The sequence below is a fragment of the Indicator indicator genome, chromosome 32 (genome assembly GCF_027791375.1).
Source record: "Indicator indicator isolate 239-I01 chromosome 32, UM_Iind_1.1, whole genome shotgun sequence".
Lineage (NCBI taxonomy): Eukaryota > Metazoa > Chordata > Aves > Piciformes > Indicatoridae > Indicator > Indicator indicator.
In genome coordinates this window covers 8,281,126-8,308,964 of record NC_072041.1, presented here as the reverse complement: position 1 = coordinate 8,308,964, position 27,839 = coordinate 8,281,126, and the positions used below count along the sequence as shown (strand labels likewise).

Below are 27,839 nucleotides of genomic sequence, written 5' to 3'. Positions count from 1 at the left end.
GGCTTGCCCTGTGCCAGCAGCTCAGGCCCTGGCGTTTCCCTTCGGCAGTCGCGGGAGCACCGGCAGGGAGAAGAACGACAAAGCTCTGCCGCCTGCCCTCGCCCGCCCCAACACCTTCCTGAGGGGCAGCAGCAGCAAGGAGCTGCTGCTGGACAACCAGGCACAAGAGGAGCAGCGCAGGGAGATGCTGGAGACCGTGAAGCAGCTAACAGGAGGCATGGAGCTGGAGAGGAACAGCACGGAGGCAGAGAGGAGCAGAACCAAGGAGCCTGGTGAGCAGCACCGCCGGGCTGGGGGAGCCCTGCTGGCTGGGTACAAGGCACAAGGGAGACAGCTCCCAGGGGCAGGGGCAGGGACAGGTTGCTGTGCAGCCCTGGGAAGGTTTGGCTCACAGTGATGCACACTGTGAGAGCTGGGAGCTGCCTTCCAAAGGTTTGGAGCACACCTGATTGGTGCAGACTTCAGAGTCATCTCCTGACCAGCTCCTCCTTAGGATTCAGCAGGGTTGGAAGGCTGCAGAGAGCAGCAAGGCAGCACTGCACTGCTGCCTGCTCAGGGCCTGACTGCTGCCTGCTCAGAGCCTGACTGCTGCCTGCTCAGGGCCTGACTGCTGCCTGCTCAGAGCCTGACTGCTGCCTGCTCAGAGCCTGACCCTGCTGCCTGCTCAGGGCCTGACTGCTGCCTGCTCAGAGCCTGACCCTGCTGCCTGCTCAGAGCCTGACTGCTGCCTGCTCAGAGCCTGACTGCTGCCTGCTCAGGGCCTGACTGCTGCCTGCTCAGGGCCTGACCCTGCTGCCTGCTCAGAGCCTGACTGCTGCCTGCTCAGAGCCTGACTGCTGCCTGCTCAGAGCCTGACCCTGCTGCCTGCTCAGGGCCTGACTGCTGCCTGCTCAGAGCCTGACTGCTGCCTGCTCAGAGCCTGACTGCTGCCTGCTCAGGGCCTGACTGCTGCCTGCTCAGAGCCTGACTGCTGCCTGCTCAGAGCCTGACTGCTGCCTGCTCAGAGCCTGACCCTGCTGCTGCTGCTTGCTGGGTCCCCAAGAGCAGGGCCTGTGGGGACAGGACAAGGAGCAATGGTTTGAAACTGGAACAGGGCAGGTTTAGGTTGGACATCAGAAGGAAGCTCTGCAGACTGAGGGTAGGGAGACACTGGAACAGGCTGCCCAGGGAGGTGGTGGAGGCTCCATCCCTGGAGACATTCAAGGTCAGCCTGGATGTGTCCCTGGGCAGCCTGCTGAGGTTGGAGGTGTCCCTGCTGCCTGCAGGGGGGTTGGAGAAGATGACCTTTGGGGGGTCCCTTCCAGCCCAGTGCAGTCTGTGAAAATCAGGGTCAGTTGTGCAGGGCTGCTTCTGCAGTGCCCCCTGAAGCCATGCCCACCCTTCCCAGATGTTTCCCAGGGCCCCAGCAGTGATGTGGGTCTGGGGCAGACTGTGGCTGGCATGGCTGGCACTGCATTGCAGCCAGGCCTGGTTCCCAGCAGGGCTGGGTGCAGCGTGGCATTGGCACCCACTGGGGTGGCTTGGCACCAGCTCAGTGCTGCAGCTCCCACCCCTCCCTCCTGCCAGCCTGAGCTGATCTGTTGGTGCGAAAAGACTGAGGACACTGAGGGTGTGTGGATAGAACCTTTGTGATGAGCAGCCCTGCTCCCTGGGAACCATCTGGAAAGCTCTACAGTGAGCAGCACCCCCCAGGTGCCACAGCACAAACTGCTCTTGGAGCTGGGGCACTTTGTAAGGACTTGATGGGGACCAAGGTTGTGGGGATGGGATCAGGAGATGGCTTTGGGTCACTGCCCATCACAGTTGGCACAGTTTAAACATGCAGCACATGGTGACAGCTCAGGCTGCAGTTATTTAATGCTGATAGAGAGGGCTGAAGGTGTTGCAGCCTCAGTCCCTGCAGCTGTGCCTGTGAGAAGGATGCTTCACAGAATTCAGCTCATGGCCTGGGCTGCACCAAAAGCAGGGAGGGGATTCTGCCCCTCTGCTCTGCTCTGCTCTGCCCCCACCTGCAGCACTGCACCCAGTTCTGGGGCCCCCAGCACAGGAAGGACCTGGAGCTGCTGGAGAGGATCCAGAGGAGGCCACAAAGATGATCAGAGGGCTGCAGAACCTCCCCTGTGGGGACAGGCTGAGAGAGTTGGGGCTGTTCAGCCTGGGGAAGAGAAGGTCCAGGGAGAACTCAGAGCAGCCTTCCAGTACCTGGAGGCAGCTATAGGAGAGCTGGGGAGGGACTTTGGACAAGGGCTGAGAGTGCCAGGAGGAGGGAGAATGGCTTTGAGCTGGGAGAGGGGAGACTGAGAGTGGAGATGAGGAAGAAATTCTTTGCAGTGAGGGTGGGGAGAGACTGGAACAGGTTGCCCAGGGAGGTTGTGGATGGCCCCAGCCTGGAGGTGTTCAAAGCCAGGCTGGATGAGGCCTTGAGCAAGCTGTGCTGGTGGGAGGTGTCCCTGCCCATGGCAGGGGGTTGGAGCTGGATGAGCTCTGAGATCCCTTCCAAGCCATTCTGTGATCTGTGAAATACTGGGAGCTGATGCAGGGGGAAGTGTGGCCAGGGGAGCAGTGACCTGTGCCTGATGTGGGGCAGGACCAGCCCTGCTCTGCTGGCCTCTGTGTTCAGAATGTTGTCTCTGATTTTGCTTTTCTAACTGTGTTTTGGGGTTTTTTTTGTGTCTTTTACTCCACCAGCCAAGCCTGAAGCTCCCTCAGCTCCAGCACAAGAAAAAGCTTCCCTGTCAGAAGAGGAAATAGAGAGAAAATGCAAATCCATCATTGATGAGTTCTTGCATATTAATGATTTTAAGGTAAGCAAAATGAAAACCTCCTGCAGGTCCCCCAGAGAGCTCTGCTCTGCTTTCTCTGCAGGGGCAGAGGCTCTGCCAGGCCTCACCTCACACAGAGCTGACAGGAGTGGGGGGTGTCTGGGTTGTGCCAGGACAGGTTCAGGTTGGATATTGGGAAAATTCCCTCCCAGCAGGAGTTCCCAGGCACTGTCCCAGGCTGCCCAGGGGGGTGGTAGAGTCCCCATCCCTGGAGGGGTTTCAGAGCTGCATGGATGTGGTGCTGGGGGAGGTGGTCTGGTGGCAGTGGCTCAGCAGCAGTGCTGGGGTTGTGAGCTCTGGGGGAGTGCTTGGACTTGAGGAGCTCCAAGGTCTCTTCCAACCTCACCAGTTCCATGGTTCTGTGGAAGTTTGGGCAGCAGCAGCTCCATGAGTGGTTTAGGAGAGTTGTCTCTGAAACTGGTTTGCTGCCCACTGGTAATAGGAGAAACATTCTGCCCCTGGGCTCTGCTCTGCTCAGACCTCACCTCCAATCCTGCCTCCAGCTCTGGTGTCCCCAGCACAGAAGGACACAGAGCTGTGGAGTGAGGCCAGAGGAGGCCACAAAGATGATCCAAGGGCTGGAGCAGCTCTGCTGTGAGCACAGGCTGAGGGAGCTGGGGGTGTGCAGCCTGGAGAGGAGAAGACTCCAGGGGGACCTCAGAGCTGCCTGCCAGGACCTGAAGGGATCCTGCAGGATCCTGAGGGTGTCTGAGCCAGGCCAAGGGGGAATGGTTTGAAGGTGAGGCAGAGCAGGGTTAGAGTGGAGCTGAGGAAGAAGTTCTTCAGTGTGAGGCTGGTGAGACTCTGGCACAGGCTGCCCAGGGAGGCTGTGGCTGCCTCCTGCCTGGGGGTGCTCAAAGCCAGGCTGGATGAGGCCTTAGGTGACCAAGTCCAGTTGAGAGGTGTCCCTGCCATGGCAGGGAGGTTGCAGCAGATGAGCTCTGAGCCATTTATGATTCTCTGAAGTGCTTTCTGGGTTTGAGGCTCAGGAGCAAAGCTGTCTCTGCAGTCAACTCTTCCAACCCAAACCACTCTCTCACGCTCTGAGCTCACCCAGCTCATGGTTTCAGTAACTTGTTGAGGTGTTTGTGTGCCTGGTATGAGTCCCTGAGCAGCTCCCTAGCAATGGCACTTTGGGAAGCAGGAAAAGCAGTGGGAATACAGCTGGAGGTTTCCACTGGGTTCCAAAGGCATGGAGGCAGCTAAAGCACCAATAAATATTGAACCAAGCAGCCCAGAGGGTTTGTAACAACTGGGGTTGGGGCTGTCAGCACATTCTGGCTAAAGGCTGGGATTTGGGTTCTCTTGTAAATGGATTTTCAGCTTCTGCAGGCAGTTTCCAGGGAGTGTTCCCCTGGCTGCAGAGCTGAGAGGTTTGATCTTCCCCTCAAACATGCTTAAAAACCTGCCAGGTCTGAGGTGGCACCAGGGAGCTGCTGGTTGGGCACCCTCCAGGCAGAACTGCTGCTGGCACCTCCAGTTGTCAGGAAGAGGATTTTTGTTGTAGAGCTGTGGGATCATTAAGGCTGGAGAAGATGTCTAGAGATGAAAGCCAACCATCCACCCAACCCCACCATGGCCACAGGTTTCCTGAACACCTCCAGGGATGGGGACTCCACCACCTCCTTGGGCAGCCTGTGCCAGTGCCTGACCACTCTGGCAGTGAAAAAATTGCTCCTCATGTCCAGCCTGAACTTCCTTTGGTGCAGCTTGAGGCCATTTCCTCTTGTGCTGTCCCCCCCACCTGGCTCCAGCCTCCTTTCAAGGAGTTGTAGAGAGCCAGAAGGTCTCCCTTGAGTCTCCTTTTCTCCAGGCTGAGCAGCCTGAGGTCCCTCAGCTGCTCCTCACCAGCCCTGTTCTCCAGACCCTTCACCATCTTCCTTGCCCTTCTCTGGACCTCCTCAATGTCCTTCTTGGAGTGAGGGGCCCCAAACTGACCCCAGTCCTTCAGGCGTGGTTTCAGCAGTGCTGAGTCCAGGGGGACAATCCCTGCCCTGGTGCTGCTGGCCACACTCTGACTGGTCCAGGCCAAGCTCCTTCGGCTGGGTTGCTCTGGGGTCACACCTGGTTATTAGGAAGTGCTGGTGTGGAGAAGAGCAATCCTGCACTTGGGTTCCCCATGAGCCCCAGGTCAGTGGCTGGGCAGGAGGAGCCAGGGGGGGTGGCACTGCCCAAGCCAGGAGTCTCCTGGCCCTCTGCTTGTGCTTGGACTTCAGAGTCCAGCCCCTGGCTGCCTGGGACTGGGAGCTGCTTCAGTTTCTGTGCTTGGGAGGGCAGTGCTGTATCTTTTATGGCTGGCTGGAAGGAGAGGTGAGCTGTGTGAAACAAGAACACCTCTGGTTCAGGAGGTCCCTCAGGTGGAGGCAGCTGCTCTGTCTTGGGGGCTACTGGAGAATGAGAAGTTCTTGGTGCTCTGCAAAGGCAGCAAGCAGCAAGGCTTCAGCTGCAACTCACCTGACTGGGAACTAGAGATGGAACAGCAGGGAATGGCTCAGGCTGCACCAGGGGAGGTTTAGGCCTAGGCTGGACATTAGAAGCTTGGTTTTTTTTTCCCTGAAAGGGTTCTCTGGCACTGGCCCAGGCTGCCCAGGGAGGTGGTGGAGTCACCATCCCTGGAGGTGTTTAGAAGTGGAGATGTGGTGCTTGGGGCTATGGCTGAGTGGTGGACTTGGTGGAGTAGGGTTAATGGTTGGAGTGATGATCCTGAAGGTCTTTTCCAACCTAAATGGTTCTGTGAGTAAGATCAGGTATGAGTGAGACTCTGGAACAGGCTGCCCAGGGAGGCTGTGGCTGTCCCCTCCCTGGAGGAGTTCCAGGCCAGGCTGGATGAGGCCTTGAGCAAGCTGGGCTGTGGGAGGTGTGCCTGCCCATGGCAGGGGGTTGGAGCTGGATGATCTCTGAGCTGCCTTCCAGCCTGAGCCATTCCCTGGTTCTGTGCTCACATCCCCAGCAGGGCAGTGCCTGTGTCTCGTGGCCTCAGCCCTCAGTACTGATGCAGGCTCAGAGCTGCCAAGCCCTGTGGTGGCAGCAGGGTCAGGTGGTGCCATGTCACTTGTCCATCCTGGAGCACAGCTGATGGAGGAGCTCTGACCCCAGCCTGTGCTCTGGGACCACCAGGCCCCTGACCTGCAGAGCAAAGCCCTTCCAGGCCTGCAGGGACAGCCCCTGAGGACTGAAGGCACAACCTAAGGCAGAGAGCAAAGTCCCCAGCCAGGGAGCCTTGGAGATCTGTTGGGCTGAGGGGAGGAGGTCAGTGGAAGGTCTTTGCTGTTGGCAGTGGAGATGTCTGCAGTGTGACACTGAGTGCTTCTGTGACAGTCCCTGAGGTGCTTGGTTTGCTTAGGTCACAAAAAGCACAGGCTAGAAAAAAGGAGCTCTGCAAAGGGGACATTGTCCTCCAGGTGCTCCCCACCTGCTCTCTGCTTCTCTGTATGGTGTGGAGGAGGCTGGGGGGAGACCTCATTGCTCCCCACAGCTGCCTGAAAGGAGGTGGGGGTTGGTCTCTTCTCTCTCCTATCAGGTGGTAGGACAGGAGGCAGTGGCCTGAAATTGTGCCAGGGGAGGTTCAGGTTGGACATGAGGAACAATTTCTGTACTGAGAGAGTGGTCAGGGACTGGAAGAGGCTGCCCAGGGAGGTGGTGGAGTCCCCATCCCTGGAGGTGTTCAGGGAATGTGTGGCCATGGTGGGGTTGGGTTGCTGGTTGGACTGGGTGGTCTTAGAGGCCTTTTCCAACCCAAACAGTTCTAGGATTCTATTCTCTGGATCTGCAAGGTGGACATTTCTGTGCCAGATCAGATCAGGAGCCCAACCTGATGTCCTCCACTTGCCTGGTTTGATACTTGGTGAAGGAATAGGTGTGGTGGTGGCACCCAGGAGACAGTTTCCATCCTCTCACTGAGCAGCTGAGCTGCACCCTGCAGCCTGACTCTGTAGCTGAGAAACTGCTGCCTGTGTGCTGTGAATTCTGCTCTCTGCAGCAGGATTGCTGCAGTTCCTGCCCCCATGCTCATGGTTAGCAGCAGTGGTTTGTGAGGAGGTTCCCCAGCCCAGCTCAGCAGCTGGGCCTGGCAGCTTCACTTCACTGCTCACTGCCTGAGGCAAAACTGATTCACAGAACCCCAGAATGCTTCCTGCACTGCCTGGTAGGTTTGGGGGCTGGATTCAGGATTGTTGGTGCCTTCAGTGCTCTGTTTTCATAGACTCACAGCTTGGCAGAATGGGTTGGGTTGGAAGGGACCTCAAAGCTCATCCAGCTCCAACCCCCTGCCACGGGCAGGGACACCTCCCCCCAGCCCAGCTTGCTCAAGGCCTCATCCAGCCTGGCCTGGAACACCTCCAGGGAGGGGGGCAGGCATGAGCAAGCTGGGCAGGCTGTGGCAGTGTGTGGCCAGGCTGGGGGTGGGGATTGTGCTGGCCGTGGGGTGTCTGAGGCTGTCCCCTGTCGGCGCAGGAGGCGATGCAGTGCGTGGAGGAGCTGCGTGCCCAGAGCCTGCTGCCTGTCTTCGTGCGCCTGGGAGTGGAGGCGACGCTGGAGAGGAGTCAGATCACCAGGGACCACCTGGGCCAGCTCCTGCACCAGCTGGTGCAGGCAGGCCAGCTCAGCAAGCAGGACTTCTTCAAGGGGTTCGTATTCCCTGCGGCCTTCCCTTCAGCAGCTGCCCGCCGGGGCTTGGTGTCCTGCCTGCCTTCTCCACGCACCCCCTGAGGGCTGCCAGCCAGGTGGATCTCTCAGTGGTACCCCCTGGGAGAGATTTCTGAGTGGCTCTGGGGCTGGAGTGAAGGGCAGTGTTCTCAGGAGGACTCAGGTGGGTGTCTGCTTCACTGCTGTGCTGCCTTCATCCATGGTTGTCTTCTGTCTGATCTCTGAACCCCACTGAGGGAGGAGGGAGAGGTCAGGCATCTCCACCTGAGGAGGACCTGCAGCCCCAGGTCCTGTGCAGCCCCAGGTCCTGTGCAGCCCCAGGTCCTCTGCAGCCCCAGGTCCTCTGCAGCCCCAGGTCCTCTGCAGCCCCAGGGCACAGCCAGGCTCCCACTGCTGGAACAGGCTCACCCATATGGTGCCACTTAGCTTGAGGAGTGGCCATGTCCTCGAGGGGCTGAGGAGGAGAACATGCAGCAGGAGCAGTGTCAGTTGGGTCAGACCTTCCCCAAGTGATGCTGACTTTCAACTGCTGCTTCTTTTCAGCTCTGGGTTCTGTGTTCCCAGCCTGGAGTTGAACTGGGCTCCAGCTGGGAAAGGATTCCTCTTCCCAGAGAGGTCCCTGACACCCACTCAGTCCTCACCAGCAGGCAAGGAAGCTGCTGAAGGGTCTGGAGAGCAGGGCTGGGGAGGAGCAGCTGAGGGAACTGAGGGTGTTAAGGCTGGAGAAAAGGAGGCTGAGAGGAGACCTCATTGCTCTCTACAGCTCCCTGAAAGGAGGTTGGAGCCAGGTGGGGGTTGGTCTCTTCCCCATAGGAGCAAGGGACAGGACAAGAGGAAATGGCCTCAGGTTGCCCCAGGGGAGGTTTAGGTTCAACATGAGGAACAATTTCTTCCCCTTCAGGGTGACCAAGACCTCACCCAGGCCTTGCAGGGCAGTGGTGGAGTCTCCATCCCTGGAGGGGTTTCAAAGCCCTGGAGATGTGGTGCTGAGGGCCATGGTTCAGTGGTGCCCTGGGGTAGGGCTTGGACTGGAGGATCTGTAAAAGTCTCTTCCACCCAAACCAATTCTGTGACTCTAGGCTTAGACCAGGGCTCAGCAGGGCTCAGGCAGGTGAAATCATCTCTCAGACACTGAGTCCTGGGTGTGAGCCCAGCCTGGCTGCTTTCATTTGCATCCTCTCTGGTCACTGCTGACCACTCTGAGAGGATCTCTCTGCCCCTGGGGCTGGCAGTAGGTTTCAGCATGATGCAGCCCTGTGGCTCACAGGAGAAGCTGAGGCAGTCTGGCTTCAAAAGTGTGTGGAACAGGAGCAAAAATAACACATCCCCAGGGAATCCACAGCCCACTGGCACAGGCTGCCCAGGGAGTCCCCTTCCCTGGAGGTGTTCAGGAAACCTGTGGCCATGGTGGGTTGCTGGTTGGACTCCATGGTCTTGGAGGGCTTTTCCAAGCCAGACAATTCCATGATTCCAGGGAGCACACTGGTCTGAGTGCACACAGTCAGTGATGGTCAAAAGGATTGGTTTGGGGTGGTCATTTCCATGATGGATTGGGATGGAAGCCATTCCCAGAGAGAGGAAAAGTGGTTGTGATGCCAGGTAAGTAGGACCTTGGTGAAACAGTGAGAGCTGCAGCCTGATTGTGGCATGGAGAAAGTGAAACAGGTCCTGAAGGTGATGAGAGGGCAAGGGGAGTTCAGTGGGCACAGCAGGACCCCAAAAGCACTGCACCCAGTCACCCCTGCCAGGCTGCTGTGGGATGAGCACTGCTCACAGCCAGCTCTGCAGAGACACCTGACAGGACACCAGCTTCAGGCAGAGTCACCTGGGCCAGCCTGGCTGGCTGAGGACACAAAGAACAAAGCAAAGGAGAAGCTCCCCAGGAGCCAGCAGTGCCCTCCTGCAGCCCTCAGGCAGCTGTGTGCTGGCTGCAGCCAGAGCAGTGTGGGCAGAGGGCAGCAGAGGGGATTCTGCCCCTGGGCTCTGCTCTGCTCAGACCTCACCTCCAATCCTGCCTCCAGCTCTGGTGTCCCCAGCACAGAAGGACACAGAGCTGTGGAGTGAGGCCAGAGGAGGCCACAAAGATGCTCCAAGGGCTGGAGCAGCTCTGCTGTGAGCACAGGCTGAGGGAGCTGGGGGTGTGCAGCCTGGAGAGGAGAAGGCTCCAGGGGGACCTCAGAGCTGCCTGCCAGGACCTGAAGGGATCCTGCAGGAAGGCTGCAGAGAGACTTTTCCTGAGGGTGTCTGAGCCAGGCCAAGGGGGAATGGTTTGAAGCTGAGGCAGAGCAGGGTTAGAGTGGAGCTGAGGAAGAAGTTCTTCAGTGTGAGGCTGGTGAGACTCTGGCACAGGCTGCCCAGGGAGGCTGTGGCTGCCTCCTGCCTGGGGGTGTTCAAGGTCAGGTTGGATGAGGCCTTGAGCAGCTGAGTCTGGCTGAGAGGTGTCCCTGCCTGGGGAGGTTTGCAGTAGATGATCTCTGAGGTCCTTTCCAACCTGAGCCATTCTGTGATTCTCTGGGTTGGAAGCTCAGGAGCAAACCTCTCTCTAGTCACTCACCTGGCCCCCAGAGTTCTCAGGGAGAAAGGAATCCTGCTGAAAGCTAGCAGGAGAGCCAGAGAAATGATGTCCTTGTTCCAGGCCTGGGCAGGGAAGCCACCTGCAAGGCTTTGACCAGAAAGAAAATTTTTAGCAGTTCTGGAAGGCCTCTCTCCAGAGCTGGGCACTGGGTTTGTAACTTGTCCTGCTGTGGTTTGTGTTCTGGGTGGAATCCTCCCTCTGCTGCTCTCAGCATTTTCTGGTGCTGTGTCACATGCATCTGGGGTGACATTTGGCTGCTTACATTTGTGCTTCTGGCCTCCTTTACCTCCTTCTGCAGAAGGGTTGGATCCCTTTAGGAGGGCTCCACTCATAGCCAAGTTTGTGTTTCCAAGCACAGCTCCTGTGCAGCTGTACAGACTTTGCAGTTAGCCAATGACTCCCTCCTGGAGCATCCAGGAATGCTTTAGATGCAGCTTTCAGCATGGCTCTGAAGTGCCCTTTCCACACACTGCCCCTGTGACTGCAGAGACATTCACTGCTGGCATAGGATAGCACTGAAGGCATAGGATGGCAGGAGGGGGTTGGTACCTTTGTGATGCCCTTCATTCCTCTTTCTTCTCCTCTTTCCTCTTTTCCTTCCTTTCTTCTTTTCTCCCCTCTTTATTTTCTTGTTTCCTCTCTCTTCTCCTCTCTCCTCTTTTTCCTCTTTCTCCTCTTGCTCTTTTCTCCTCTTTCTCCCTTCTCCTCTTTCTCCCTTCTCCTCTTTCTCCCTTCTCCTCTTTCTCCCCTCTCCTCTTTCTCCCCTCTCCTCTTTCTCCCTCTTCTTTCTCCTTTCTCTCCCTTCTCCTCTCTCTTTCTCCCCTCTCTCCTTCTCCCTCTCTCTTTCTCCCCTCTTCTCTTCTTTCTCTCCTCTTCTCTCCTCTTTCTCTTTCTCCTCTTCTCCTCTCTTTCTCCCCTCTCCTCTTTCTCCCCTCTCCTCTTTCTCCCCTCTTTCTTTTCTCCCCTCTCTCCTTTCTTCCCTCTCCTCTTTCTTCTCCTCCTTCTCCTTCTCCTTCTCCTTCTCCTTCTCCTTCTCCTTCTCCTTCTCCTTCTCCTTCTCCTTCTCCTTCTCCTTCTCCTTCTCCTTCTCCTTCTCCTTCTCCTTCTCCTTCTCCTTCTCCTCTCTTTTCCTCCTCTTTCTTGTCTCCCCCAGAAGATTTTTGAAGGCAGAGTTGCAGACCAAGTCTCCACTTACATTTATTGACATTTTTTTCCTTCTCTTTTCAAGCTTCTCAGACACCTTGGAGCTGGCAGATGACATGGCCATAGACATCCCCCATATCTGGCTGTACCTGGCTGAGTTGGTGACCCCCATGTTAAAAGAAGGAGGAATCTCTATGAGAGAACTTATACAGTAAGCAGAGCTGTTCCTTGCAGCCTGGGCTGAGCCTTCTGCCTGCCTGTGCTGTGTGCTGCCAGCCTGGCTCCCAGCAGCAGATCCCAGACCAGCAGTGTCAGGGCTGCAGCCTCTCCAGGAGCTGACAGAATCCTTGCTGCACATCATGGCTGCAAGCTGTGGTGGGAAAGGAACTCACTGCTCTCCTGCTCTCCAGACACCCCTCAGGGCTGAACCTTTTCTCCAGAGATCTCCTGCAATCCTCTTCAGTTCAGCTGAGCTAAAAAGTCCCCAAGTGTTGTGCAGCTGAGAGCACCCTGAGGCTGTGGGAATTAAATGAGAAGGGATGGACTGAAGCAGGAAAAGGGCAGGTTTAGAGTGGAGATGAGGAAGAAATTCTTGGGAGTGAGGGCAGGGAGACACTGGAACAGGTTGCCCAGGGAGGCTGTGGATGTCCCCTCCCTGGAGGTGCTCAAGGCCAGGCTGGATGAGGCCTTGAGCAAGCTGGGCTGGGGGGAGGTGTCCCTGCCCATGGCAGGGGGTTGGGACTGGATGAGCTTTGAGGTCCCTCCCAACCCAACCCATTCTAGAATTCTCTGAAGCTGTGTGCAGAGAGTGAGGTAGGATGCAGGAGTCTCAGGGTGTGATAACTCCCTCCAGGGCAGCACCTTCAACAGGCACAGAACCTCTCCTGCAGGGCTGGAAGCTGCTTCCAGGAGCAGAGGTTCTGTGTTGTACAGGTCCCACTGTGCTGGGGGGATTCACTAGAAGCCAGCTGCATGGTTCCCTTTTCCTGTAAGTCTTGGGTTTAGAAAAGCCCAAAAAAGGGTCCTGCTGCACAGAAATGAGGGATTTGAGGTCACAGAAAAATCAAATCCACCCTTTGTGGTCAGCCCTGCTGTGGGAAGAGCTCTGCACACTGCAGTTGGCTTTGTCCAAACCCTGCACCAAACCCTCCACCCCTGGCAGAAGTTGGAGCTGATTTCCTTGCCTCAGTTTTGATCACTGTCCCCTGTCTGGCAATGGGATGAGGCTGAACAAGACCCAGGGCCAGGTCCTGCACTTGGGTCACAGCAACCCCAAGCAATGCCACAGGCTGGGGGCAGAGTGGCTGCAAACTGCCCAGGGGAAAGGATCTGGGGGTGCTGGTGGGTGGCTGGACAGGAGCCAGGCTGTGCCCAGGTGCCCAAGAAGGCCACCAGCAGCCTGGCCTGGATCAAAGCAGTGTGGGCAGCAGGAGCAGGGCAGGGATGGTGCCCCTGGACTGGGCACTGGTGAGGCCACAGCTTGAGCACTGGGTTCAGTTCTGGGCACCACAGGACAGGAGACACTGAGGGGCTGGAGGGCATCCAGAGAAGAGCAGCAAGGCTGGGGAGGGGTTGGGAGAGCATCCTAGAGGAGTGTCTGAGGGAGCTGGGGGTGTTCAGTGTGGGGAAGAGGAGGCTGAGGAGAGACCTCATTGCCCTCTAGAGCTGCCTGAAAGGAGGCTGCAGTGAGGCTGGGGTTGGTCTCTTCTCCCAGGTAAGCAGTGGCAGGAGGAGAGGAAATGGCCTGAAGCTGTGCCAGGGGAGGGTTAGGTTGGACATGAGGAACAATTTCTGTAGTGAGAGAGTGGTCAGGGACTGGAAGAGGCTGCCCAGGGAGGTGGTGGAGTCCCCATCCCTGGAGCTGCTCAGGAAATGTGTGGCACATTGGGACACAGTTTGGTGGCCATGGTGGTGTTGGGTTGATGGTTGGAAAGGGTCTCTAGAGCTCTTTGCCAGCCTGAATGATTGAAGAAGCTGTAGCTGGGGTGCTTCAGGATGTGGTTTAGTGGTCATGGTGGTTGGGTTATGGTTGGACTTGATGATCTTAAAGGTCTTTTCCAAGCTGGGTGATTCTGTGAGGGGGCAGGCACCTGCAGGCAGTGCAGGTGGTGAGGATCCCTCTCTGTTTTCCTTCCATTCCAGAGAATTTAGCAAACCTTTGCTTCCTGTGGGAAGAGCTGGCGTCTTGCTTGCTGAAATCTTGCACCTTCTATGCAAACAAATGGTAAGTGCCCAGTGTGCTGCCCTGGGGTGCAGGCAGGGCATGGCCATGCATGACAGATCCACATTTCCCACCTGAAGATCCTTAGGGTTGGGGCCAGCCAGGCCAGAGAACCTAGGGAAGCTGCCTGTTCCTCCTCCTCCTCCTCCTCCTCCCCCCCAGCCTTGCCAGGTGCCACAAAGTTAACTCATTTTTTTTTAAACTATTTTTTATCTTCTCATCACTTTTCCCTTTTGCAGCTCCCTCTGCAGCTGGCTTCTTGCAGAAGGCAGAGTGCTGCAGTGCTGCAAGAGGGAACCTTCCCAAGGCATTTCTGGGCTGGCCAGAAGCAGCAAGTGCTGGAAATGGTTGTGAGAGAACAAGAGAGGTTCTGGGGGTGTGGATAAGCTTCAGGTGGCCCTCTCAGGCTGCTGGCTGCTTCTCCAAACTCACCCTGCCAGCTCTTAGGAGTCACCCAGCACTAGGGGTAGTGCCACCTTGTCACCCTCTAACTCCTAGAGCTCTCTTCACACCTCTCAGTCGTGTGCCAGCCTGTCTGGTGGGCTCCCCTGCAGCTCCTCTCTCCCCATTTTGTATTTTCCTTTTTTTTTTTTTTTTTTTTTTGTCTCTCTGGTTTTCTTTTTCATCCAGCTGAAGAGTGCACTTTGGACAGTGTCTGTTTCCAGCCCTCCAAAACCCCTCACTTGCCCTTTTGTTTTGGTTTACTTGTTGTTGTTCTTTTCCCAGCATGCATTCCATTAGGGTTGAATGTTCCAGGAGCATTTCAGTCCAGCAGTGCAGACAGTGGCTTTGGTGTTTCTTTATTTGACTCTCCTGCCTCTGTTGCTCTCTTGTGCTGTGCTTTGGAGGTGGAAGCACAGCCTTGGCTTTCTCTTCCTGCCACAGCTTTCTAAGCTGATCTCATCCAGACCAGCACTTGGACTCAGGGTGTTGCAGTGTAAAATCAGGTTCCTCCCTGCAGGCCCTGATGAACTGCAGCAGGAGCCATGCACAGGTAGCTCTTGGTGCTCTGGACTGCAAACCTGAGCTCACAACCTGCTTTGGAAACTGCAGCCCAGGCTGCTGGTGCCACTTGGGCTCTGCAGTGGCCTCCCTTGTGCAGCTGCTAGAAGGTGAAGGTGTTGGCAGAGCTTTTGGGTTGCTCCTGGGGGGTCTGTCAGAGCTGTACATTGTGCCACCTTGGGCAGGACACCAGAAGGTCACTGTGGCAGGAGAGGCTGCAGGAGGCTGTGCTGGGAGTGCTGCAGAGGGGCACTGCTGGAGGTTTGCTCTGAGTTCTGGGAAATGAGGAGAGAGCTGAGCATCATCTGCCTGGAATCTCTGCACAGAAAGCAGCCACCTGAGTAATGCTGTTCTCAGAGCAGCTCATTTGCTGCTGCCTTCCCGTCAAGGCAGAGGGAGATTGAGTCAGGGAGGAAGCTCATGACACAGGCAGGAGAAGACTCTAAGCTCTCCAGGTGGCAGCTGTGGCACTCTGTGCCTGGTCCCAGCACCTCCCTCCCACAGGTAACCTCTGGCTGAAGTTGCTGCCACTCCCCACGTGTCACCTTCTGCCTTGTCTCTTCCCCATCAGCAGCTGACAAGATGTGCAGAGCTGTGGCTCTCCTGCAGGGGGGCTGGAGGTGTCCTCCCCTGGTTGCCAGGCACCAGCTGTGGTGGCTGAACCCTTCTGAACTCTCCTGGCACAGCTGCACCACTCCAGCTTGCCTGAGCTCCCCTGCTCCTCCCTCCTCTCCTTCCAATGAGCAAACTCTTTGTGTTCCAGAGCCATAAGAAAGTGGGAGCCTTATGGAGGGAGTCTGGCCTCAGCTGGAAGGACTACTTGCCCGAAGGGGAGGATGTGCAGACCTTCCTCATGGAACAAGTGAGTGCACAGCAAGCTGCAGTCTGGGCACGCTGATGCTTGGCCCCACAGCCCATGTCTGGCTGGGATGGGATGTGGGCTGAAGAGCCTCCCTCCCCAGCTGGGGTTAGGCTGTTCCAGCACCTCCCTTGGGGAACCCCAGCAGCAAGGTTTGGCTGCTCAGAGCCCAGGCAGGTGTCTGCTGTCCACTGGCTCCCATGGGCAGCTCCCTCCCTCCAGCTGCAGAAGGAACTCGAGCAAGAGCTCTGCAACAAGCAGAGGCCATCTGCAGCAGGGCCAGGATCAGAGAATCATGGAATTCTTTGGGTTGGAAGGGAGCTTCAAAGCTCATCCAGTCCAACCCCCTGCAGTCAGCAGGAACATCTCCAACTAGAGCAGAGCCCCAGACAACCTCACCTGGAATGGTTCCAGCCATGGGGCAGCTCCCACCTCTGGGCAACCTGGGCCAAGCTCTCACCACCCTCAGGGTCAAACATTTTCTCCCTTCTCTCCATGCCCCCTTGTCCTGGCACAACAGGTCCTGAGAAGTCTGTCCCCAGCTTTCTGAATAGCCTTTAAAGGCCACCAGGAGGTCTCTGTGCAGCCTTCTCCAGGCTGAACAACCTCAGCTCCCCCAGCCTGGCCTCACAGCAGAGGGCTTCCAGCCCTGCCAGCATTGCTGTGACCTCCTCTGGCCCTGCTCCACCAGGTCCCTGTATAAAGGGCAGCAATTACCCTCCCATCCCACCCCATGTTGAGGTCCCAGGCAGTTTCACAGCTGAGAGGAGCCAGGTCTGACACAGGACATCTTGCAGCTCTTGCTGGTGGTGCTCCTGAGGAAGAAGCTGGAGGTCTCCCTTTGGACCTCCAGGGGATCCACTGCCAGGTTTCAGCACTTTGGAAGTGCTGCAGTGCAGGAAATGAAACTGATTACTGTGGCCTGGGGCTGTAGATCTTCTGTTGCATTTTGGGGTGTTGGCTGCAGTTTCCTGCAGCAGATGTCAGCTCTGGTGAGTGGAGTCCAGCTCCCTGGGGCTCCAGCTGAGCAGCACTCCCTTTATTTTGTGCACACCTGCAGTGAGCTGGGTTGGAGTCACTCTGAGCTGCTGGATAAGGTGGTCCCCAGGTGTCTGTAAAACCCTCTCTGGCCTCTGGAACAGACCAAGGCTCTCTGTGATGATAACTTAGCAGCTGAGAGAGGCCAGAAAGCAGCATGAAGGCTCAGTCTGGTGTCACCCAGCCTGGGAAGTGCATTTAACCAACTCTCATCATCACTTCTGGTGTTGCAGAAGTTGGATTTCACCGAGTCCGACAGTTCCAGTCCCTCAGAAGCACTTTCAGAGAAAGAACTCTCTGCAGAAGAGTTGAGCAAGCAGCTGGAGAAACTCATCGTGGAGGACAAGGCCAATGATGAACAAATCTTTGACTGGGTAGAGGTACAAGGACTCTTCTCACCCTCCCTGCACACAGTTCATTAGCAGCTTTTGGAAATATTTCCTCACCTCAAGGAGCAGCTCTGCAGGCTCCTCCCCAGGCACAGGACATGGAGATGATTGGATTTGTGCAATCAAAGAACTCAAAGCAGCAGTTCATCAGGCAGCAGCTATTTCACAGGCAGCTTCAGCAAGAAAGGGTTTTAGCCATTAAGTGTGTGACTGCCTCTTAAATCACAGCATCCCAGCGTGGTGGGGTTGGAAGGGACCTCTGGAGCTCATCCAGGCCAACCCCTGCCCCAGCAGGGCACCCACAGCAGCTTGCCCAGGAGCACAATGCCCAGGGGGGGTTGGAAGCTCTCCACACAAGGACACTCCACAACCTCTCTGGCCAGCCTGCTCCAGGGCTCAGCACCCTCACACCAAACAACTTTCTCCTGTTCAGGTGGAACCTCCTGGGGTCCAGTTTGTGCCCCTTGTCCCTTGGCCTGTCCCTGGGCACACTGGTAATAGTCTGGCCCCAGCCTCTTGCCCCTCACAGGTCCTTCAGCTCTTGCTGAGCATTGCTCAGCTCCCCTCTGGGGCTGCTCTTCTCCAGGCTCAGCAGCCCCAAAGTGCTGTAGACTTTATGCTACTTATTACCTCCTAGCCCCAGTACTCTGCTCCATGATTTCTGCCCAAAGCAGAGGATAACAGCTGCTCACTGCTTTTTAACAGCATCCCCTGTGCCAATTCCCCCCCAGAGCACCCTGGGCAGGCCCTCAGGGCACTTGCACCTTCCCAGGCACTGTAAGAGAAGCTAAAGAAAAGGCCTTGGCAGCCAGTGAGCTTTGGCCCTCTCCCTCTGGCTGCATCCTGTCAGCCAATACTTCATCTGCTGCCTGCAGTTGCACCCAAACTGATTGATTTAGATCAATTTAGATCTGATTGGGTTAGGGCTGCTCTTGCAGCCTCACTTCAGTGACTTCCATGGCTGGGGCAGTGCTGGAAATGTCTTTTTGTTGTTGCTGGTAGAGGCATGGGGAGCAGAGCAGTGCTGAGAACCCAGTGCCACCCATGGGCTCTTTGCAGCCTTGGGCAAGTGACATCTCCATGCAGTGTCCTCCACAAAGGCAGCAAGTCCCCACCCAAGGAGCAGGCTGGAAGAGCCTAAAGCTCTCAGAAAACCTGGCAGGGCATGGCTGGAGCCCTCCTGGCTGGGGTGGCTGCTTCTGCAGACAGAGGACTGCTCGTGGGGGTGCTGAGCTGCGTGTGTTGGGCACAGAACTGCTGCTGTGTGCTGAGGCACCTGAGCTGCTCTGGGGGAGTGAATGGGGAGGCTGAGCTGTGGCTGAGGGCTGGGGGGGGATTTCTGCTGAGCTGGAGCTTGCTGGTGGGTGTTGGAAGCCCTCCCACAGGGCTGTGTTCTGAACTGCTCCGTTTGCTCTTGATTTCAGGCTAATCTAGATGAGAGCCAGATGAGTTCACCTACATTCCTTAGAGCTTTAATGACAGCAGTTTGTAAAGCAGCTATTATAGGTGAGTAACCTGCAGGGCAAGCACCAGGCAGAGCAACCCTGCCAAGGACAGCTTCAGATTGTTCAGGTTTCTGTCCCTTCTCCCCCACCCCGAGGCAGTGTTCTGTCAGCACTCAGGCTTGGGCAGCACACTGAGTTCCAGTGCTGGGGAGCAGCTCCCCTTAGGCTGCGCCCAGGGCTGTGGAGTGTCGCAGTGACCCCCCAGGAGCAGATGTTTCAGGTGGCTCTGAGTGCTGCCAGCTCAGTCACTGATTGTTCTGGGGAAGGTGTCCCCAGATGTCACTAAGGCACTCAGCACTTCCACCCCTGTGCCAGTGAGCACCTGTGGGCACCAGCACAGAGTGCCAGGCACAAGCTGGCAGCGTGGGCAGCGGAAGAGCCACCCTGGGTCACAGCATCTCAGCAGGGTGGGGCTGAGAGGGACCTCTGGAGCTCAGCCAGTCCAACCTCCCTGCTCCAGCAGGGCACCCACAGCAGCTTGCCCAGGAGCACAATGCCCAGGGAGGGTTGGAAGCTCTCCACACAAGGACACTCCACAACCTCTCTGGGCAGCCTGCTCCAGGGCTCAGCACCCTCACACCAAACAACTTTCTCCTCCTGTTCAGGTGGAACCTCCTGGGTTCCACTTTGTGCCCTCTGCCCCTTGGCCTGTCCCTGGGCACCACTGAGCAGAGCCTGGCCCCAGCCTCTTGCCCCCCACAGCTCCTTTAGCTCTTGCTGAGCATTGCTCAGCTCCCCTCTGGGGCTGCTCTTCTGCAGGCTCTCAGCACCAGGGCTCTCAGCCTTTGCTCCTCACAGAGCTGCTCCAGGCCCCTCAGCAGCTTTGGAGCCTCCCTGTCTCTCTTGAACTGGGGAGCTCAGCACTGGTCCCAGGACTGTGGCCTGACATTTCAGCCCTAGCCATTGTTTGTGCTTTGGCCCTGCCAGCTGCCTGTGGAAGCACAAAGATCTGCACTGACAGCAAGGCTGTATCTGTCTGTATATGTCAGAAAGTGCTGGAGCCAGAGTTGTGCAAAGTGGGCTTTGGGGAGGGGGAAGATCCCAGAGCTCCAGGAGCAGCCCTTGATCTGTTGTTCCCTCCACACTAACCTGTGGCTTGAGCCCACAAAGGTGATGAAGGAGCTGTCCCACTGCCACGTGCCAGAGGTGACCCTGTTGTCCTCTGCCCTCAGCGGACTCTTCCAGCTTCCGTGTGGACACCGCTGTGATCAAGCAGAGAGTGCCCATCCTGCTCAAGTACCTGGACTCAGACACGGAGAAGGAACTACAAGCACTTTATGCACTACAAGCATCAATAGTAAAACTTGATCAGCCTCCTAGTAAGTGGTGTCTGTGTGCTGGGAATCTGAGCCCTGACACTGTCGGGCTGGTGCCCCTGTTCCCATCCCTGCAGGGCACTCTGACAGCTGTTCCCCCCTGTTCCCCATCCCTGCAGTGCAGTCTGACATCCCTGCAGTGCAGTCTGGCAGCTGTTCCCCTGTTCCCCATCCCTGCAGTGCAGTCTGGCAGCTGTTCCCCCCTGTTCCCCATCCCTGCAGTGCAGTCTGACATCCCTGCAGTGCAGTCTGGCAGCTGTCCCCACACTGTTCCTAATCACTGCAGGCTGGCAGCTGCCTCCCCTGTTCCCCATCCCTGCAGTGCAGTCTGGCAGCTGTTCCCCCCTGTTCCCCATCCCTGCAGTGTAGTCTGACATCCCTGCAGTGCACTCTGGCAGCTGTTCTCCATCCCTGCAGTGCACTCTGGCAGCTGTTCCTCTGTTCCCCATCCCTGCAGTGCACTCTGGCAGCTGTTCTCCATCCCTGGCAGCTGATTTCCCTGCTCCCCATCCCTGCAGTGCACTCTGACAGCTGTTCTCCATCCCTGCAATGCAGGCTGACATCCCTGCAGTGCACTCTGGCAGCTGTTCTCCATCCCTGGCAGCTGATTTCCCTGCTCCCCATCCCTGCAGTGCACTCTGACAGCTGTTCTCCATCCCTGCAATGCAGGCTGACATCCCTGCAGTGCACTCTGACAGCTGTTCTCCATCCCTGCAATGCAGGCTGACATCCCTGCAGTGCACTCTGGCAGCTGTTCTCCATCCCTGGCAGCTGATTTCCCTGCTCCCCATCCCTGCAGTGCACTCTGACAGCTGTTCTCCATCCCTGCAGTGCAGGCTGACATCCCTGCAGTGCACTCTGACAGCTGTTCTCCATCCCTGCAGTGTAGTCTGACATCCCTGCAGTGCACTCTGGCAGCTGTTCTCCATCCCTGGCAGCTGATTTCCCTGCTCCCCATCCCTGCAGTGCACTCTGACAGCTGTTCTCCATCCCTGCAATGCAGGCTGACATCCCTGCAGTGCACTCTGGCAGCTGTTCTCCATCCCTGGCAGCTGATTTCCCTGCTCCCCATCCCTGCAGTGCACTCTGACAGCTGTTCTCCATCCCTGCAGTGCAGGCTGACATCCCTGCAGTGCACTCTGACAGCTGTTCTCCATCCCTGCAGTGCAGGCTGACATCCCTGCAGTGCACTCTGGCAGCTGTTCTCCATCCCTGGCAGCTGATTTCCCTGCTCCCCATCCCTGCAGTCTGACAGCTGTTCCCCCCTCTGTCATCCCCATCCCTGCAGATCTGCTGAGGATGTTTTTCGATTGCCTGTACGACGAGGAGGTGATTTCAGAGGATGCCTTCTACAAGTGGGAGAGCAGCAAGGACCCAGCGGAGCAGAACGGCAAAGGGGTGGCGCTGAAGTCCGTCACCGCCTTCTTCACCTGGCTGCGGGAGGCCGAGGAGGAGTCGGAGGATAATTAACACTTAAACAGAGGAGAGAAAACAAACAAACGAACAAATTGCAAACATACAGAAAAAAACCCACACACACACAAAAAAAAAAAAGAAACAAAACAACAACAACAACAAAAAAAAAACCAGACAAAAAACCCCAAACAGTTTAAGTATTTTTTTAAAGCGTTTCACGTCTTCGCCAATCGCAGTGCAGCAAAGGCCAACTCTGGAGCAGACCACCCCACACCCCTTGCCCACATCGTGCACCAGTGGGAGAGGTTCAGAAAAAAAAAAAAACCAACAAACTCTTCTTTTAGAGCCTAAAACCACAGAGGTTGGTGGTGACCGTGGAGGCAACGAAACAAACGAAAGGAAGCACCCAGAGGTACTTGAACAAAACTATTAAATAAAGAAAGAAAGAAATAAACGAACGAAGTAAAAGTTGCAACCCCTGAGGGCTTGGGAGCACTAAACCAAAACAAGCTGTAATTATTTATAGAAAATATTTTCTGGCTTAATCTCTTTTTGGGGTTGTTTTTTGGGTTGGTTTGTTTGTTTGTTTTATTCTTTTTTGTTTTTTTTTTTTTATATTTTTAGTTGTTCTTTTTTTGGTTGTCCTTTTTTTTAGTTGTTATTTTTTGTTGTTCTTGTCCTTTTTTTTAGTTTCTGTTGTTGTCCTTTTTTTAGTTGTTCTTTTTTTTTTGGTTGTTGTCTTTTTTTAGTTGTTCTTTTTTGTTGTTTTTTAGTTGTTCTCTTTTGTTGTTGTTGTTGTTCTTTTTTAAAGAAGGACTCCTAGGTACAGAAACACAGAAATCTGTTTAGCAAGCAAAGAGACCACACCAAAAAAAAAAAAAAAACAGGAAAAAAAAAAGAGGAAAATATAAAAATAAGCTCAAAAAAGACAAAAAATGAAAAAAACAAGATAAAAAAGGAAAAAAATAAGATAAAAAGGCAAAAAAGGAAAAGATAAGAAAAAAATGGAAAAAAGATTTAAAAAGGAAAAAAGATTTTAAAAGGCAAAAAAAGGAAAAAATATTTAAAAAGACAAAAAAAGGAAAAAAAAAGATAAAAAGACAAAAAAATGAAAAAATATAAAAAGACAAAAAAAGGAAAAAATAAGTTTAAAAAGACAAGGAAAAAATAAAAATAAGGTAAAAAGACAAAAAATAAAAATAAGCTCAAAAAAAAGGCAAAAATAAGTAAAAAAAAAAAAAAGGTGAAAACTTCTAATTTATTATTTTAAGGGCTGCAAATGCAGTTGCTGTAAACAATTTGTATCATAGAACAACAACAAACCAAAAAAGCAGAGAAATAAATGTCCCCTCCCCTTCAGATGCACCTCAAGTCTTGTTTCAGAGTATGAGAAGCAGCCCTAAAACATTTCCCAAAGTGGGGTTTGGGGGTGAGGTAGATGAGGAAGAGATTAATTTGCTTTTTTATTTTGTTTTTTTTTGTTTGTTTGTTTGTGTTTTTTAATTGTCAGATTTTTTTCTGCCTGCCTCTCTCAGCTTGCTTCAAAGCAGAAAGCAAATAGTGATCAAAACCATTGACAATAAAAACCTTGGAACAGGAGGAAATGCATTTGAGGAAAGAAAAAAATAAACTTGGACCAGAGAGCTCAAAAAAAAAAAAAAATCACTTTGGTCAAAACAGTGCTACCCTTGGGGGGAAAAAAAATACAAACAAAAAAGCAAAGTCCTAGTGATACTTTCAGAAACTTTAGAGCAACTTTAAGGCTTGTAAATATATAGAACAAATATTTAAAAAGAAAAAAAGGAAAAAAAAAAAGAAAAAAAGGGGGGAAAAGAAAAGAAAAAAAGAAAAAAAAAGAAAAAATGAAAAAAATTGACTCGATCCTATTTCTTTTCACTTTGAAAATATAAAGAACAAAATAAACGTTGCAAGTTTAAACAAAACAAAAAGGGAAAAAAAGAAAAAAAAGGCAAGAAATCGACTTCTCCTTTGACAGCTGCTGAATGTGTGCACCCCTGAGGGGGGTGGTGGTGGTGGTGGCTTCCTGCCCCTCGCCTAAAAGGGCCTCGGTTCCAAATTGTGTCCATCTCGTGTGTGTCCTGGCTGGGTGCTGCCGAGCGCAGGGGGGAGAGCAGTTGTCTGCAAACGCCCAACAAAGCAGGGGGTTGCTTGGGGGAGACCTTTGCTGCAGAGAGAAGAACTTGGGGCTGGTGCCGCTGGGTCCCGGCGCGGTGTGACGAGGCGAGGCTGGGAGGCGACCGCAGGGGCGGTCTCTGCTTGCTGCCGGCTCGGTCTGTGCGCCCGCGGTGGCTCTCGTGTGACTTGGAGCGGTTCTGGCGACTCGGGACCCTGCTGGAGGTGGCATCCGAAGCGACAGCCTTGCGCCGTGCCGTGTTGCCAGCTGTTGGCAGCTAGCTTCCACACATCGCATCCGCCGCTGCCTCGCTGTGCCTGAGGAGCCCCAAGCCCCGCGGGGGTGAAGCGCAAAGCGCCCTGCGCAGCCCGGAGGTGCATTCCAGCGCAGCCCGGAGATGGATCCAGCGCTACCTTGCGCTCCCCGTGCCGGTGTCTGAAGCCTGAGCGCAGCCCGGAGATGGATCCAGCGCTACCTTGCGCTCCCCGTGCCGGTGTCTGAAGCCTGGGCGCAGCCCGGAGATGGAACCAGCGCTACCTTGCGCTCCCCGTGCCGGTGTCTGAAGCCTGGGCGCAACCCAGAGGTGCATCCAGCGCTGCCCTGCACTCCCCGTGCCGCTGTTTGAAGCTCGGAGGTGCAGCCCGGAGATGGATCCAGCGCTGCCCTGCACTCCCCGTGCCGCTGTCTGAAGCCTGAGCGCAGCCCGGAGGTGCATCCAGCGCTGCCCTGCGCTCCCCGTGCCGGTGTCTGAAGCTCACAGCAGTGGTCAGAGTCCTCCTGCCCCAGCTGCTGCCGAGCACGTCCGAGTCTCTTTTGTGTCTCTCTTCCACAACCAAAGATGCCCTGCGGGCTCCCATTGTGCAAAGCATCCACGCAGCTCGTGGAGCCCCCCGGCCCGGCGTGGGAACAGTGCTCCCTGCACCACGAGCGACCTGTGGAGCATGTGCTGGTGGTCCCTGCAGCACTGGCTGCTCAGCTGCTGCTGGCTGCTGCTTTCCAGCTGCTCCATCACTGCAGTTTGCAACAAACGACAGGAAAACCAAGGGGAGAAGAGGCTCGGAGTACCTGGAACCCTTTGCTGGTCTTTGACATGTAACCCATTGCTGTACTTGCAGAGTTGTGTGAGCTCCAAGGGGAAGGGAGGAGGGTGCCTGGTTGTGGCTGCAGGGGAGACGTCCACCAGATGCTTTCCCTGCTTGCCTGTGTTCCAGGCCATGAGTCTGAGCTAGAGAATCCATGGCCTAAAGCACTCTAGAGAATTGTTTGGGAGGGGTTTTTTAGTAACAATAAAACACTTTTCTCTGATGGTTTGGTTAAAGAAAAAAGAGAGAGAGAGAAGCAAAAGGAGAAAAGCTCTTCTCACCCTTCCTGCCTGCAGAGGAGTGGATCTGCTCCTGCAGCAGCCACCTTGCAGGTGAGCACAGCAGATGGGCAGCAGGCAGTCTGGAGATCTCCAAGAGGCTCTGCGTGGAAACACCCCCACAGCAGGTCCTGAGGGGCCTTTGTTAGACCTCTGCAGAAGGTGTTGTGGCTGCTTTCCTCACAGCAGTCACTGGTGACCCACAGCAGGTCCTGGGGTGTGTTTGTTAAACCTCTGCAGAAGGTGTGGGTGTTCACCTCAGAAGAGTAGAGTCTTGCACCTGGGAAAGAACAACCCCATGGGCCAGGATAGGTTGGGGACTGACCTGCTGGAGAGCAGTGAAGGGGAAAAGGACCTGGGGGACCATGAGCCAGCAATGTGCTCTGGTGGCCAGGAAGGTCAATGCCATTCTGGGGTAGATTGGAAGGGCTGTGATTAGTAGGTCAAGAGAGGTTCTCCTGCCCCTCTACTCTACCCTGGTGAGGCCTCATCTGGAATACTGTGTCCAGTTCTGGGCCCCTCAGGTCAAGAAGGACCTCAGGGAACTGCTAGAAAGAGTCCAGCACTGAGCCACAACACTGCTGAAAGCAGTGGAACATCTTCCTGACCAGAGCCTGAGTTTGCTGAGGGCTCTGTAGCTTGGAGAGGAGGAGCCTGAGAGTGACCTCATTCATGCTGATAAAGATGTGCAGGGTGAGTGCCCAGAGGCTGGAGCCAGGCTCTGCTGGGTGATGCCCAATGCCAGCACAAGGGGCAGTGGTGGGAGCTGAGGCATAGGAAGTTCCATCTGGACATAAGAAAAAACCTTTTCCCTGTGAGGGTGACAGAAGCCTGGAGCAGGCTGCCCAGGGGGGTTGTGGAGTCTCCCTCTCTGGAGATACTCAAGACCTGCCTGGATGTGTTCCTGTGTGCCCTGCTCTAGGTGACCCTGCTCTGGCAGGGGGTTGGACTGGATGATCTCTGGAGGTCCCTTCCAGCCCCTGACATTCTGTGATTCTGTGAGGAGTCATTGGTGACCCACAGCAGGTCCTGAGGTGCATTTGTTAGACCTGTGCAGAAGGTGTGGGTGCTCTCCTCACCTGTCACTGGTGAGCCAGCATATCAACAGGTCCCTGGTGGTTTGTAGCAGCTGAGGAGTGGCATTAAATGGCTGTGAGTTGGACATAAATGAAGGCAGATCTTTGCCAAGGGGGTGGTGTGTACCTGAAGAATTTCCTCTGAGGATGGGCAACAGCAAGAGCCTGCTGGGAACAGGAGTGTGCAACACCAGAGCCCTGAGGGCTGAGTGTTATTGATCACCTTGAGAAAGGTGATCAATAAGAAGAAGAAATGGTTGCAGAGCCTTTGAATCAGTGTGCAGGGCAGGGCAGAGCAGTCTGGGGAGCTGGAATGTTTTGGCTGAAAGAGTTGGGAAAGCAGCAACTGGAGGGAATGGGAACAGTGAGCCTGTGGGTAGAGAAGAACTGTTAAATGCTCCAGGGGGTGAGCCCCTGCCCTGTTGGTGTCCTGCAGATGCCAGGAAGGAGTTTTCAGAGGTTCTCAGAGGTTTTCTCTGTTTTTTTCAGAATTTCTTAAAGGCTCTGAAAGGCTGCAGCACAGCAAGCTTGGTGTTTGCTGAAGCCAGGTCAGCTAAGCTGTGTGTGGAGCCCTGTGAAGCAGTTCATGCAGGAGGCCTTGAGGTGTCCTGATGTGGGTGTGGGAGGTTCCCATAAATGTCACTGCAAGGAGCACATCCAACACCACTCTGGGGCTGAAACTCCTTCCTCTGCTCCCCTTCACCACTTACCACTGGCTAACCTGCACCTGTACCAAGCTGTGGTAGCTCTTCAGTCACCTTCTAGGTCAGTACAGGTTCACAGGCTCTTTGTGGCTCCTCAGGATTCAGCCTCTGGTCCCAGAAGATCTTTGCAGCACATCTTCTGTAGGGTAGGAAAATACAAAAATAATTTGGGATAAACCTTTATGAGCTTAAGGAAAAACATGGACTTGGTAGTGTTGGGTTAAAGGTTGGACTTGGTGAGCTTAAAGGTCATTTCTAGCCTAAACACATCAAAGCCAGCTGTGTCATAGATTCACAGAATGGCTTAGGCTGGAAGGGACCTCAGAGATCATCTACCCCAACCTCCCTGTCATGGGCAGGGACACTTCTTAATGAGACTTGGCTCAAGGCCTCATCCAACCTGGCCTTGAACACCCCCAGGGAGGAGGCAGCCACAGCCTCCCTGGGCAGCCTGTGCCAGAATCTCGCCACCCTCCTGCTGAAGAACTTCTTCCTCAGCTTGTCTCACTCTGCTCTCCCTCAGCTTCAAACCATTCCCCCTTGGCCTGTCTCAGACACCCTCAGGAAAAGTCTCTCTGCAGACTTCCTGCAGGATCCCTTCAGCTCTTGGAAGGCAGCTCTGAAGTCCCCCTGGAGTCTTCCCCAGCCTGAACACCCCCAGCTCTCTCAGCCTGGCCTCATAGGAAAGGTGCTCTAGCCCTTGGATCATCTTTGTGGCCTCCTCTGGACCCTCTCCAACAGCTCTGTGTCCTTATATGAAACAGAAAAGGGGGTAATTAAAAGATATTCCCATGGGAATGTGATTTGTGGGAGCCTCATTTAACCTGAGGAGAGGTGAGCTGTGGTTACACTTTACCCAACATTAAAGGGAGGACAGCAAATTCCTCCAAGTGTACTAAAGGGTTTGAGTGCTTGGGGGGTTTCCTCCCAGTCCTGGTGCTCTGAGGCAGTTAAGCACAGCTCCTGTGCAGGCTTGTGAACCAGGCAGGGGGATAATGCAGCTTCAAACCATTCCCCCTTGGCCTGTCTCTAGACTCCCTCATGAAAGGTCCCTCTGCAGCCTTCCTGCAGGATCCCTTCAGCTATTGCAAGGCAGCTCTAAGGTCCCCCTCAGAGCCTTCTCCTCTGCAGGCTGCACACCCCCAGCTCCCTCAGCCTGTGCTCACAGCAGAGCTGCTCCAGCCCTTGGATCATCTTTGTGACCTCTTCTGGCCTCACTCCACAGCTCTGTGTCCTTCTGTGCTGGGGACACCAGAAATGGAGGCAGTACTGGGGGTGAGGTCTGAGCAGAGCAGAGCCCAGGGGCAGAATCCCCTCTCCTGCCCTCTGCCCACACTGCTCTGGCTGCAGCCTAGCATGGGGTTTGCCTTCTGGGCTCCATGAGGGCACTGCTGGCTCATGGGGAGCTTCTCAGGTTTTAGCCTAATTTTCTCAAGAAGCCACAGGCCCAGGAGCAGACATTGGTGTGTGGAACAATCTTTTGCTCAGCATCAGCCCTCCCTGGTGCAGGAGGTGGCAGCCAGAGAGGCCAAGAAGCAGGAGAAGATTCCTGACCAGAGTTGGGTTTTAGCATGCCCAAGGCAGGTTTAAGCCAATGCTAACTTAGGTCATTGCTGCATTGCTGCAGCCCACAGA

The 27,839-nt window shown here is 55.1% G+C and overlaps 1 protein-coding gene across 10 annotated transcripts in view; it reads left to right on the top strand.

The window, feature by feature from the left end:
• EIF4G3 (eukaryotic translation initiation factor 4 gamma 3) overlaps window positions 1–21,038 on the top strand; it is a 124,610-nt gene extending 103,572 nt beyond the window's left edge. For 8 of the 10 annotated variants that reach the window (XM_054394957.1, XM_054394955.1, XM_054394953.1 and 5 more), the window contains 10 exons: window positions 49–272; window positions 2,689–2,804; window positions 7,275–7,447; window positions 11,270–11,395; window positions 13,327–13,408; window positions 15,171–15,269; window positions 16,538–16,684; window positions 18,118–18,199; window positions 19,371–19,517; window positions 20,803–21,038. In XM_054394957.1, coding sequence (XP_054250932.1) covers window positions 49–272; window positions 2,689–2,804; window positions 7,275–7,447; window positions 11,270–11,395; window positions 13,327–13,408; window positions 15,171–15,269; window positions 16,538–16,684; window positions 18,118–18,199; window positions 19,371–19,517; window positions 20,803–20,984 — 1,378 coding nt within the window. In that variant the 3' untranslated portion in view covers window positions 20,985–21,038. The remainder of the gene's footprint in view (window positions 1–48; window positions 273–2,688; window positions 2,805–7,274; window positions 7,448–11,269; window positions 11,396–13,326; window positions 13,409–15,170; window positions 15,270–16,537; window positions 16,685–18,117; window positions 18,200–19,370; window positions 19,518–20,802) is intronic. The other 2 variants (XM_054394956.1, XM_054394960.1) reach the window with 1 other exon arrangement.
• The last annotated feature ends 6,801 nt before the right edge of the window (window positions 21,039–27,839 follow it).